This window comes from Dioscorea cayenensis, chromosome 17, assembly GCF_009730915.1.
Source record: "Dioscorea cayenensis subsp. rotundata cultivar TDr96_F1 chromosome 17, TDr96_F1_v2_PseudoChromosome.rev07_lg8_w22 25.fasta, whole genome shotgun sequence".
Lineage (NCBI taxonomy): Eukaryota > Viridiplantae > Streptophyta > Magnoliopsida > Dioscoreales > Dioscoreaceae > Dioscorea > Dioscorea cayenensis.
The window spans coordinates 21,343,130-21,356,852 of NC_052487.1; the positions used below are offsets into that span (position 1 = coordinate 21,343,130).

Genomic DNA, 13,723 nt, shown 5'->3' on the forward strand with positions numbered 1-13,723 from the left:
GTTTCTTTTAGATCTTGACTTTTAATAATTGCTTTTATATATATATATATATAGAAAGCATCAAAACCCCAAGGATTAGAGAATACATAATTTCTAACTAAAAAAAATCTTAAAAGTTAATTTTCTTTACAAATTTACCAATAATTTTTTGGTCTATTAGTACTAGATCTGTGTAAAGTGTTCGTATCTTTATAGAAAAAATGAATTCCAACCTCAGCTCATTTCAAAATATGGGTATAATAGTTGTATTGAGATAATAACTCAACCCTTGCGCACAACCCTGATATACTCACATTTCATTATAAAAAAATTACAAATTTGATTTATGTGTATGTATTCTAGAGACTCTACCTAAACACATCTTATGGTTTTTTTTCTCCTTAGATATGGTGTTTATTACATATATATATATATATATATATTATTAAATCAATAAGATCCATCACTGATTAATTTTTATTTTTGAAAAACTAATATCTAAACAAGAAGACAAAAGCACGCATGCAAGATGGACCAAAACAATGCCACAAGGAAACAAAACTACTTATTCCATATAAATCCAAATTCTATTTTATTTTATTTATCTAGTTTCAAAACCTTCTCTCTCCCACAAACATAGTACCATGCATGCACAGCTAAAAACCCTAAAACCTCAAAAGAAAAAAAAGAAAAACCCTAAACCCTAGAGCTTGAGCCCACTAGTTTCCTGCAATCCACGGTTCACTAGAACCAATGCATTCTCAGCTACTGACTTTTCATGGACTTCCACGTCAGCATCTCCTTCTTCATCTTCATCCTCTCTCTCCTGCCTCTCTACCTCCTCCTCCTCCCCTTCCCCAGTGCTCTCCGACCTCTCTCCGGCGCTTCTCATGTCAGACTCCGGCGACTCAACCACCCTTCCTTTATATGAAGAGCCAACGTTATTCCTCAGTGGAAATGGTTTTACATGATGGTGTTGGTGGTGGTGGTGGTGGTGGTGCTGCGCCGCCGCCACAGCAGCCGCAGTCGCCGGCGAGTAGAACTCCTGGGCAACTGGCTGAGCACAGTAGTGGGTTGGAACAGGGTGGGCTCCATAAATGCCAGCTGGACCAGCAGCAGCTGACGTGGCATACTCTGGTGGGACCCATATACCACCTAGAACCACGAGCTGCGGCGGTGCAGCCGCCGCCGGCTGAGCCGCCACCATCGGCCTTCTCGTATGCAACCTATATTTCTGCAAACCAAAAACTCATGAGTCAACGCTTAGTCAAACTCCCAGTCAACGCCATCACTCTTCTTTTAAACTCAAAAACACACCTGAAGATGACTTTTGACCTCATCATTGGTCAGCCCATCAACCTTCATGAGCTCCCTGATTTGCTTCGGAGTTGCGACTGTTTTAATTTCCAAATAAATTCAATTAATTAAATAAACAAACATAAATAAAAGATACAAAACTATATATAAATAAATAAATAAAAGATGAGGACCTTGAGAACCACCAAGAATTTGAAGAGCATTAACAAAGCGACGATGTAAATCAGGTGACCAACATCTCCTTGCTTTTCTATGAGTTTGTGAACCAGCTGTTGCTGCTGAGTTTTGACCATTTGTGGGTGGAGTACTACTACTCTTTGATCCACTACACTCAACTTGATCAGATAAGTTCTTGTTTTCAATCTCTTTATTATGAGAAGCAAGAGCAAGGTCTGGAAGAACATATGATGGTGAACTACTACAAGTAGTAACAGTAGTAGCACTAGTAGTACTTATACAACTACTAGAGACTTTGAGGTTATTATCTTTGGTGAAAGGAATGAATGCACCAGCTACACCATGCCTTTGTTTTGTATTATCCAATGCAAGGTTAGTACTGACTACTTCAGTGATTGGGTTGATGGAGTTTTTCGGTGTCTCGGGTGCTTCTTGTTTCTTTGTTTCATCGCCGGCAGGGCTCCAAAGTTGGGCGGAAACCATCCAAGTTGCTTTCTCTGATGATATGGTGGATATAGGCTTTTCTTGATCTTCATGGATTGGTATGCTTTTCAGAGGAATGTATTCTTCGAGTACTGGCTTTGCACCATTAATATTGATTGTTTGGTATGTTTCTAGTTGTTGCTTGTATGTCTCCATTGCTAATATTTAACCATGCATGCATGATAATAAATAAATATGTAAATTAATAGATGTTCTTGAATTATATATATATATATATATTGAAATAGGTATACGTACCATTAGTGAGGAGCTTCATGCAAAGAGGAAGCTCACGTTTGAAGGCTTCTATCTTCAACCTTTCTTCTTCGAGACGGGCGAGGAATTCTTCGAGACGGAGAGTTTTATCGGTGGGCTTGAAGTCAAGAGTAAGCTCTGATTGAGGTGAAGCCATGAAGATGATGAAATGAAATTAATTAAGATGAATTGAAGAACAAAGAATGGAGGGGGTATAAGGGGTCTTTATGAGATGAGAGAATTAAAGAAGAGAGAATACAAGGAGGATCAATGGGGGATCACCTTCTTGCTTTTTTGGTTGAGTTCTAGGGGGGAGAATAAAGTGGTGGTTTGAGAATAGGAAAAGGAAAAGCATGAGATGATAAAGCAAAGGGATGGTAACTTCGCAAAGAACAAAGGCAAAGAAAGAAGTGAGAAAGAGAAAAGAGAGAGAAGCTTGTAGTCATGTGCTTATGCTCTTGTTTTTTTCTCTCTTATCTTTCCACTAATTCAATATATATATATATATATATAAAGTTTTCCAAGATTCTTATATAATATGAATATACAAATATAATGTTAATATGAATAAACAAAATAGAGCTAGAGAGAAAATAAACAAAATCCTCAAGTGATGAATTGAATTGAATGAATGAATGAATGGATGGATGGAAAAGGGGAAGAGAGAAGCATATACCACAAATATTGCATGCAAGATATGCACAAGATACTCACACAAAAACACAAGGCATTTGAAAAGAAAAGAGAGAGGACCTTTTAATTGTTTTATAAAGTTGACACTTGAATGAATTCACAAGGAAGCTCAAGGCAAGAAGGATATCTGGTGCAGTAGTCTCAAAGCATGAAAAGAATATTTATCATGCATAAGTGTGGGGAGGGCCTATAAGCAAAGAACATGTTAATGGGTGTGAAGAGAGAAAAAAAGGTTTAAAGGGAGAGCAAAACAAGGTCTAAAGAATATGGGAATCTTCTTCACTGCTACTACTTCTCAGTTTTTAACTTTTTGGGAAGTGACCAGGAAGGTAACTAGATTCCTCTTATGTCTCTCTTAAAACCCATCATCACTAAGAATTTTTGGGATAATAAAAAATTTATAAAAATGTTGATTTTAATGTACTAGTACATGCAAAACTAAAGTAGAAATAGATTAATCATGCCCAATGAATCTTTGTACTCACGTTGATGCTTTTCAAGTCATACCTAACTAATCTTCTAAAAAATAAATCTATATATATATGATGAATCATTTGCCTACATTTGTAGATTTTAGATTTTAAATCAGCGGTTCAGCACGATTTAATAAATAGTATATATATGATGAAATCATTTGCCGATTTAAAATCCGACAGTTCATCACTGTTTAATAAATAATATTAATGTGTTTATAAATAGTAGCAACGAGAAAAGTGGGATTTATTATATTTTAATCTAAACCGTTCGATCAATTTGTGCACAATAATTGAAAAAATCTAAACCGTCAAACCCCATTTCTACAGCACCTACAACAACTAATTTAAAAACAAAATCTAAACTAATGAACCCAAACTAATCTCTAATTATGTCACACTATAGCATCTTAATTGGCACTGTGCTCAACTGCGGACGTTCTATGAATGTCTGAAGTTGATGTTTTCTTTTATATATTTATATATATTTTTTTGATGAATGGCGACAAGCACCAGTGTACAATAGAGTGTCAAAAAAACATATAGCTACGACTTCCTAAGGATTTACCATGTAGAGTGAGCTAACACTCAGAGCAATTAGGGTCTGGCACATGCAACCAATATAATATTCGTGGATCATAACTCAACAATGATAAACCCCCCTACCTTGCAACTTTAAAAGGATGAAGAATATGACTCCTCTTACAAGGGTTCTAATGAACGATGGATGAATACAGTACTTCCACCTATATTTTTAAGAAAGGAAAAAAAAAAGATTAGATATGTGAATAAGAGAATATGTTTTGATAACGGGTTTCGGGTTTAAGGAGGAGTGAGTTGAATCCGAGAAGGGAAGGGAAGGGGGACCATTGGCCAGTGGCAAGTTGACAAGTGGCGGGAAGTGCATCGTATTCGGAGGGTTAATGATGAGAGGATGGTCACTTTCGGATGGTGAGTCTTCGGGTGCAAGACTCCATTCCCTGCCTTTCCCGCCGATTCCCTCTTTATTTATTTATTTATTTATTCACGTGATTCGGCTTTTCACACGTGGCACATTTATCCTCCACCCGGGGCCACACTATTCTTCTAGTTCTTTAGTTTGAATATCCTCTTTGTCTGGCGCCAAGGTGGACAAATATTCTCTTACTTTTATTTTATTTATATATTTATTTTTTATTATTAGTTAGTTTATACTTTTTTATATATATGGTCTATTTTTCTTATTGTAACCCTGTAAAACTATGGAATTACAGAAAAGATACTTGAGCTGCCAAAAAGAGTGGTCATGGCTAATTGTGGGGAATCAATTTTGCTACTTGGTGGAAACCGTGGAATGCGAGCAAAAGTGGAGGGCCCCGGCCCCCGGGGTTTTGATTCACTTCGCTTTGTAAATTATCTATATATATATATATATATATATATATATGGGTTTTTGTACCTATATGTTTGAAAGTACATTTAATTATTCGTCTACTGTATAGTGTACACAATTAATATTTTTATATAGAATTATCAAAAACAGCTATAAATATATCTTAATGACCAAACCAGAGTTATTAACTTTGTTTAATAGAGGAATATATGAGTAATTTTGTGGGTTTTTGATAATATCAATATATCATATAGATCGTTAGGCAAAAAAAAAAAAAATTATTTAAAAATTCAGAGCTCAATTCAAATATGAGATTTTAATAATAATAATAATAATAATCAGGATGAAGCTAGAAAATGAATGTCAGAAAATAAAAATTTCCCACTAAGCAAACATTTTCAAAGACTAAGATTCCCTAATGATTTGATTGAAACTTGTCAAGCTTTAACTTGCAACTCTATCTGATGACAAGACAGACTCACAAGCTCCCTTCTTTTCAACATTTGAATAAAATCCAAGGCACTACCACAAAGAATCCAGTAATAGTTGCTTGGGTAATGGCAATCCTGAGGAGAATTTTACAAAATTCCTAAAGGACTAGAACATAATCTAAAAATCAAACATATGCTATATTCTTGATAGTGATTGCTTTTAAAATTTTCTAGATATATAAGACATTCTAATAAGGGCTAGGATATCCATTCTCTCATGAACGGACAAGAAGAATGGTTTGGGATTTGAAGGAGATCTCCATCAAATGGTAATCGAATCAATGGAGAGGCATCCACTGTTTCTAAGTGACCTGATTGGTTAAGCTAACAAAAGGCAATTACAGTATGGATGTTAGGCAATTGTCACATGTATATGTGATATTTAGAGGAGGAGAGGATAAAAGAGAATCACTTTATTAGGAGATTATCATCAAGATAGCATGTCTGCAGGCTGGCAACTAGGGAACCTTTGTGAATGCCAGATGCTCTGACGAAGAAGCTGAGAACCATGTGAAGATTTTATCACTTTGCCACTTTGTTGAGAATTCCTGTTTCAAAAAAGAGTATGTACTTCATTTCCCCAAAAAAAGAAAAAAGAAATAGAGTGAAAATAAACACACTAATTGAGCATAATATACCTACTTACCATCATTAAAAATAACCCAGGACAAATAGTTTGGTGGCCACATTGTCTTCTTCAACCTACTTCAAACATTATCTTCAAACAAGGAACAAGTTACAAAAGATAAACAGGATCAATGACAAGGATATGCAGAGATTTTCAAAAAAGTTGATGTCCATGAGCATAAACATACAATAAAATCAGAATTAGGTAATTAGCTCACATAACTGGAAGATGGAAACATGGTGGTTTTTTTTTTCCTTCTAATAAATGTCACCGAATTAGAAATGAACAATATTGCAGCTGGTGACTTTTTGACATAAATAATACAACCTGGCTATCCATTGCCAGCATTTAGGGGCAATGTGATCCTTCAATAAGGACCTTCCCAACTTGGCCCAACTTTTCATAGTTTCCCATTCGGATATGATGAATCATCTCTACCACCAAAGCTTTCAACCCCATTGACTTCAGCCATCGCCGTATCAAACAGTGACTGTAAGGAGATGTGGAAGAATGTAAATAAATAAATAAATAAACAAATAAATAAAAAAACAGGTTAGAGGACTGATAATAATACACTTTCACTTAATGAGTACAGTCAGTAGAAATGTAATCATTGTTGTTATTTGTTTGGTCCCAGCCATTCACTTTGATCTAAAATAAAACCCCTCAAATATTATCAGTCATGACTTGAATATATTCTGTCACACAACATACAATGTTCTTCTAATCATAAAATATAGTAGTGTGGATGTTCACTTTGTTTATCTTCTGATGGTGTACAACCAGGGTGCCCTTTATTGTGTATTATTTCTAAGTTCTAACACATCATCTAATGTAGGATGATAAAAAAGTTACTTTGATTAATACACAGCTTAACAGTTTTCTGATTCCTTTTGGTCAGAAAATGAAAGGGTTCTCATAGTATGATTCAATAAGCACAACAGATACTAAAACAAGAGATAGAAAAGTACAGAATAGCTTTTAATAAACTGAAGCAGTAATTTTAAAGACTGCTAATGTTCAACCACCATTCCTCATTTCTCATATGATCGATTAAAAACCCATATGTTTTTAAAAAATGCATCCTACGTTATACAGAGAATATGACATAGGAGCATCCCAGGCGATGGTCATTCTACATTTACAAAAGAGCAATAATGTAATCATGTTTTATGAAGCAGACTTTCATCTATATATATATTCAGGTGACAAGACTGGCCCCAAGCCTTCCCACTTATTAAAGTGTTGCCTGTGTTTGCAAGGAAAAACTAATCCATAAAAGACCCACTTACTATAAATTTATGTGAAATTACCAAGTATGGATCAGGATCAGGTTCCTGTCAGAGAGTATGCCACACCTGGATAGGTATCACTTAGTATCAGTTAATCAAGTCACACCTATGAGCCTGACCATGAACACAAATTCAGCCTAATTAATGCGCACAATGGCTGGCTATATTTTTCGAATATCATAATGGCAGCAATTGTGTTAATGAAACTTTCAACATGATCATGCAGCAACCATTTTAAATGATTACACTAGCTTTATTCACACAATTAAACAACCACATAGGCAAAACATAAAAGTTACTATTAAGGAAAAGTTGGAGTCACCAACTTGGAGTTCCTCTTCACAGCCTTTCAGCCTCTCCTTGAATTCCTTGGACTGCATATAGCATCTCACAAACTGCAGAATTGAGAAAAAAAGAAATGATCTATGTATTAATTTCCCCTTAATGATGAACTCCCAGAAAAAGGATGCACACATGGTAATATGAATTACATTGGTTAGCAATGACTGGCGCTGAGATGAGAGTTTTTTCACGCTGGCCAATGCACCCTCCAACTTCTGAATATGTAAATCTACATTAGTGACAGCATCAATCGAAGTTTGCAACTTTTGAGTTCAGAAGTTAGGAAGACAGCATAACATATGATGTATTACAGATGATGAGACATAGAAGAAAATGACAGGAGATAATTCCCATTTACAAAGCAGAACATAGTTACCTCACTCCTCTTCTGCAAATCTGAAACAAGCTTTTCTTTCTCTTCAACTTTCTCTTCAATCAAAGTGAGCTGATAAATAAGAGTCAAATCCTCCTTCAAGAAGCATAAACATAAATTTTCCAAGAAAACAATCTACAGACTTGCTTGTGACTAATGTGCTTTATTCAAAGGGTGACAACAGGATAGTTGGTTTCCTATAAGAATCCAGGAATGAGGACTAGACACGTGGCTTTCAAATTTACCTACATCCAGGCCATTCCTCTCCATTTATATCCAAGTCCAGTGTAGTGATGATGTTAAAATCCTTATATGTCTAGTATCCAAGCAAGACAAAAAAACACTACGACTGAAGCGTCAAACAAATCTCAGTCTTGTTGCTTTAACCTCATATGTTTTCAGATACAAAGGAAAAGGTGCCATCTTACAGCAAACAAATAAATTCAAATAGAAATAATAGTTGAATTTTCATAAATGGTTCTGCAACATATCACCCCAGCTAATGAGGATGGGAATACATAACCTAAAAGATCAACCATGGACTAACAATCATCAAAACATGGCCATGCAAAATGATGCTAAGAAAGCATTTAGTAAAACTTTAAAAAAATGCTTACCTCCTTTTGAAGTTCTTCCTGCTTGCATCTTGACATCTCCAATTGCTCTTTGAGCTAATGAACATACACACACACACACACACATGAACAACAATGGCCAATACCAACCAAATAATCAATAAGTTGATAGTACCATCTGCCAGTACCAATATAAAGATATTTACACATTTACCTGGTCATCATATTCATCACTGGAATTTGATGATGTTTCTCTGCTTCGATGACCATCAACATGAGAAGCACTGAAATAAAGGAAAAAAATTTAAACAAATACTCACCACAGAAAGGTTTCGGCACTTAAAATGGTTTTGAGATATCTTAAGACCTGCTAAATTACACCTATATTATACATTGTATCTCAGCTTTGCTTGTAAGCTGATCAATTTCGAGATTAAACAATTATTAAATTTTCAAACCTTTGAAATTAGTTTAAACAGGCATCATTGATAAATACAAACTGGACTGTCAAATCCTTTACCAGAACTTCTAAAATGAGAAAGTTCTACACCTAGGTGGATTCATCAAATGCAATGACATAAAGTGGAATTTATTACCATAATAAACTTAAAGAACAGTGATATTGCCTATGAAGCTCAAAACCTCCACCAAATTCCATTCAAACATAGTGTACTTGAATACAAAATCTATGTAAATGCTCAAAGATGATAATTGCTTAAAATATATTGCACATTCTCTCATATGTTCAACTCATTCATTCACTCATCACCAAATGCATATCCCAGAAGACATACAATGACAAATTCATAGAATTGAAGACAAAAAAGTAACAGCTTACTTGAAGCGATTCTTAGGCTGTGGTTCCCCATTCCCGTCCCTACTTACATCACGATCTTTACCTCTGTCCGCCTCTCTATCCCGATCCCAATCCACATCCCAATCACGTTCCCGGTGTTCATCCCTCTCCCGAACCCGATCAAGAGGATGCTCTCTACCCCCGCGTACAAACTCTCTATCCCGATCCCTAGATCTTTCCGCATTCCTATCACGATACCGATTATGCTCCCTACCTCGATCCCTGACCCACTCGCCCTCCCGCCGGAACCTATCACGATGGAATCCAGGCCTCCCGGCGCCTCTCGTCCGCACCTCGTTCACCCTCACCGTTCTCCCCCCGATTGCCTAAGAAACAGTCAAATAACATCAAAACCCCAAGAAAAACAAGATCAAATGACAAAGCAAGAGCAAGCAAGAGTACCCGGCCATCCATATCGTTGATGGCGTCGACAGCGGACCTAGGGTTTGTGAAGGTGACGAACCCATAGCACTTGCCCCCAACATCACGATCGTTGATGATCTACAGAGAGAAACAATGGATTAAAGACAAGAATGGAATCGAATGGAGAGAAAAATGGAGGGTACCTTGACGGCGACGATGGCGCCATAGATGTCGAAGGCCGCACGAAGATCATCGTCGGTGCATTCGTAGGGGATACCTCCGACGTATATCGAGTTCTCGTCGTCGATCGTCATCTCTCTCTCGATCTCTCTCGAACTCGCTCGAGCTCTCGAGGGTTTTGGAGCTTCGAGTGATGATGAAGATGAGTTTTGTGGGCTGATTTGGCGCGAAGGGCCGATGAGTGTAGGTTAAGGCCCAACAGAGAAATTTAAGGGATTTTTTTTTTGCATCTATACCCCTAGAAAATATGAAATTACATACTTATATCCTTTTACAACTTCTCTTTTCTATACACACCCCTGAAAAATATATGTAATTCATTAGCTTGAATACTAGTGCACTAATTTGTCAAAGATTAATATTATTATTATTTTTTTTCAAAAATGATAAGCGCGGTATATATTATAATTCATTAGCTTGTGTACTAGTGTACTAATTTGTCAAAAGATTATTTTATTTTATTTTTTTTACAAAAATGATAAGCGCTTTATATATTAGAGACTTATGTACAAACTGAGAATTAATCTTTTAACCCCCGCACCTCAACCGGGGATGAGAGAATTGGGTTGCGAGCTTGCATTCACAACCGACGATTTATTACTATTATTGTTTCTAACAAGTTTTGAACTCAAAATTTTTTGAATATATCACTTTCGTTTTACCCAAGAAGATAAAGAGTCCCACATACGAGAAAATGTCACAAATGGAGTTGAACCAAGTAAGATTACAAAGGCATAATGATAGTAGGATCAGGATATCCCCGCCCTCCGAACCGGACGTGAGGGTCTCCCCTCATCCGACTCTCTGCAGGGGAATCTCCACTCACTGTTTCCCCTAATATCCTCCCTTTACCACATCATGGGGGTTTACAGGAGATCCTAGAGCCGTAATAAAACTCAAAATCACTGGATTATGATTCATTTAGTCAAACATCAAATTGTCATCTTTTTTTTTTGAAAAACTTGATTTTATTGTGTTCATTTTGATTTATTTTTATTATTATAGAACATGCCAAAAATTTATTTTGATTTATTTTTATTTAAAAAAAATGTAAAAATTAGTTTCCAATGCTAAGAAAGCGATAACGGACCCAACTCCCAAGTGGGAAACGGATCGGATCCAAACCAGTTCACCGAGTAAAACCCGACCCGTTTTCGGGGCTATATAAAAACGCAAGACGTCAGTCTCTGGTTCCCGCTTTCTTTTTCTCTCGAAATGGTGAGTTTGAGAGAAAACTTTGGAGGTCGGCCGAGAGAGCCCTCGATCCTCTCCCAATCTGGTATATTTTCTATTGATCTCATCCTAAATCCCTAATTTTATCCAGTTTCATTTGGTTTTTCTACCCAATTTTCATCGTTGATGTGTTTCTCCTGTTGTAGTTGGCATCTATTTTCTAATTTCGGTTTAAATCGTTTGATTTCTTGGTATAATCTGTTTGATACTGAGAAAACTCTGTTAAATTTCGCATTCCCATGATGTTTAGGCTGTGGATCTGATCCGTAACCTAGTTATGAATCTATCTCCAGTTCGTCCAAATGGCTTTCCATTTCTAAAAGAAATGGTTGCAATGATTCTAAATGCCTCCTTATTTTCTTTTGAATTTCAATGTTTTGTTTGGTACTATGTAATATCACATATTTGGGTATGAAATTACCGATATCCTATGAGAAAGAGTGAAATTAATGAACTATATGGAAGTATTGGGTGATTTCTTTTTGCTTGAGAAATTATGAGGCGTAGAATTAAGTTAATTAAGGGGGAGGGGGGTTTGGAAGTTTAAATCAATATGGAGTTCTTGATAGGTGATGTTTTTTATGTGTCTTCAAATTTCTTTTTGGCAAGACGTAAGTAAGAAGGAGAAAGTTATTGATTTTATAGACTTTGTTTTGTTGATGTGCTTATTGTTATACGTATTGCACTTCAGGATGAAAAACAGCACTATTTTACCTCTCAACTTTGGCAAAGATGTTGCATTTGGTCCACTTAGGATTGAAATGCTGGTTTCTTTTATTTAAACAGGTAGTGGAGTTTGCATGATGAATATCTCTTGGAGAGATGGGCAGCATCCTTCATTCATCCAATTCATTTCGTCCTTTCTTAGTGCAAATTCATACCGCCTCAACTTTCTTCCAATCACTCCTGTATCTTTCTGTATTTTGTTGTTTGCTGCGCATGATATTAAGATTTGAATTTCTTAGGCTGATCTCTGGATTGTAGGATTTTATTTTCAACAATGGTGGATTGTCTGTAGCATTCATTTTTGTGACCAACTGGGATAGTGATATTGCACCCTCTGTGTTTAGCAGGTAACTAATATCTGCTATTTTGGGATGTTCTTTATCGCTATTGTTTTATTGAATCCAATTATACAGAGTTGAGAAACTGAAGAAGCAGTTTGGGCATTTTTACGTTGTCGTTTCTCTCCCAACGAAGGAGCAAAATGACTCTTTCAACCAGTCATATTTCAAGTGGGTTTTCAATCTTACAGCAATCATAAGTTTCCATCTTGACTGAATTGGTAGGCTCTTCAATGTTGGTATCTTGCTTCAGGTATGCTATGGAGCTCGGCTGTCCAACATTTGTTCCAGTTCTTGATCCAGAGATGGGATTCGAAAAGATTGTCAAGATAGCTCATGCTCGTGGGGGTAAAAGCATTGGCCTTAAATTTCTTTTAAAGAAGATTAATTTGAGTCATATTTACTGTGTAGTTTGTTTGATCAGTTTGTAAACGACAAGATGCTGTATCTAAGTTGAAGGATGAGGTATTTCAGTGATCTTCTTTCCTACTTGGTCATGTTTTCATGGTGACATGTCTAACCTAACGCTTTGTCTTTTAAGCGTGAACGAGCTGTGCAGGGGATGGACACGTTCCTTAAAGTGGTCACCTCTATACCTGGCATTGACAATCATGATGCCAATGCGGTAATACCTTCAACATTCCTTAATAATCAATGAGTTTATGCATTTCCTTTTAATTTTTCATCTGATTATGAACATCAAGGAAGCTTTAAGTATCACGAACTTAGTTATTCTGTGCCCACATCTATTGGTTTGTTCCTGGTGACTTAACATATGCTAATCCTTGCTTTGTGAATCCTCAGAGAAATAAATGTTATACTACACAATAATATTCTTTCAAAGGTTTACCATATTGTACTTTGTAGTAATTTATTCTTCCTCTTGGCTGTATAATTGGCGCTAAATGTGTAAATCTATTCCTTCATGTTGAGCTTTGCAGCTTATTCAAGCTATTGGTTCTATTGAAGCAATTTCCAAAGCTCCGAAGGGTGTTATTTTGGAGAACACTGACCTTTCAATTGACAAAGCTGAAAGGATTGTAAGGTTTTTCAGGGATCCAGACTACTATCTTAGTTCGAAAATCAATTAATCACACAAAGTATGGAAGCGTACCTACCTGAGCTCGAGCTAACTGTCCAGGTATCTCTTGTATGCAATTTTCCTGAGAGTACCACACTTTGCTGGAGCCCGAAAGCAGGGAAGTGATATAAATACTGGAAGTAGTTTGCTTAATTCTGTGTGACCTTCAGATTAGATTACCGGGTTTTGTTTGTTCAGTAATCTACTTCTCTGAACTAAGCAAGCTCATAGTAGCTAAATTCAGCTGTTACTGCATTGCGAATGGACTATCTGCATGAAGTGTATCTCAACGTTCTCAATAACAAATTCAAATTTTATCTGTAATGTCTTCTGATCAAGTGTCCTCCGAATCATACTAACTGGTACTGATTCTGCAGAAACAGGAACCCACAAAGCGCAAGTTATTTAAAAAATAGTGGCATAAGATGTTTTCTAC

The 13,723-nt window shown here is 36.3% G+C and overlaps 3 protein-coding genes across 6 annotated transcripts; 1 reads left to right on the top strand and 2 right to left on the bottom strand.

Moving 5' to 3' along the window:
* Positions 1–598: 598 nt before the first annotated feature.
* Positions 599–2,601, bottom strand: LOC120280220 (transcription factor NIGTH1-like). The gene is made up of 4 exons (XM_039286995.1): positions 2,215–2,601; positions 1,470–2,114; positions 1,297–1,373; positions 599–1,213 (listed from the first exon to the last, which is right to left on the bottom strand). The coding sequence occupies exons 1-4, from the start codon at positions 2,366–2,368 to the stop codon at positions 683–685; spliced, it is 1,407 nt and encodes a 468-aa protein (XP_039142929.1). The 5' UTR covers positions 2,369–2,601; the 3' UTR covers positions 599–682.
* Positions 2,602–6,057: 3,456 nt separating this feature from the next.
* On the bottom strand, positions 6,058–10,082 carry LOC120280224 (U1 small nuclear ribonucleoprotein 70 kDa). 4 transcript variants are annotated; one of them, XR_005542272.1, is made up of 10 exons: positions 9,873–10,082; positions 9,709–9,807; positions 9,289–9,632; positions 8,665–8,734; positions 8,493–8,546; positions 7,879–7,947; positions 7,652–7,717; positions 7,487–7,555; positions 7,182–7,274; positions 6,258–6,358 (listed from the first exon to the last, which is right to left on the bottom strand). XR_005542272.1 is itself a non-coding variant. In XM_039287000.1 (9 exons), exons 1-9 carry the CDS (start codon positions 9,981–9,983, stop codon positions 6,269–6,271), a joined length of 972 nt encoding a protein of 323 aa, XP_039142934.1. In that variant the 5' UTR covers positions 9,984–10,080; the 3' UTR covers positions 6,058–6,268. The 4 variants fall into 4 exon arrangements, 1 of the variants encoding a protein (XP_039142934.1); XR_005542273.1 differs by having other exon boundaries at positions 6,266–6,358; positions 7,161–7,274; XM_039287000.1 differs by lacking the exon at positions 7,182–7,274 and having other exon boundaries at positions 6,058–6,358; positions 9,873–10,080.
* A 1,042-nt stretch (positions 10,083–11,124) lies between these two features.
* LOC120280225 (protein PARTING DANCERS homolog) lies at positions 11,125–13,622 on the top strand. The gene is made up of 8 exons (XM_039287001.1): positions 11,125–11,188; positions 11,929–12,050; positions 12,127–12,215; positions 12,282–12,377; positions 12,460–12,554; positions 12,631–12,671; positions 12,748–12,831; positions 13,148–13,622. Exons 1-8 carry the CDS (start codon positions 11,125–11,127, stop codon positions 13,295–13,297), a joined length of 741 nt encoding a protein of 246 aa, XP_039142935.1. The 3' UTR covers positions 13,298–13,622.
* The last annotated feature ends 101 nt before the right edge of the window (positions 13,623–13,723 follow it).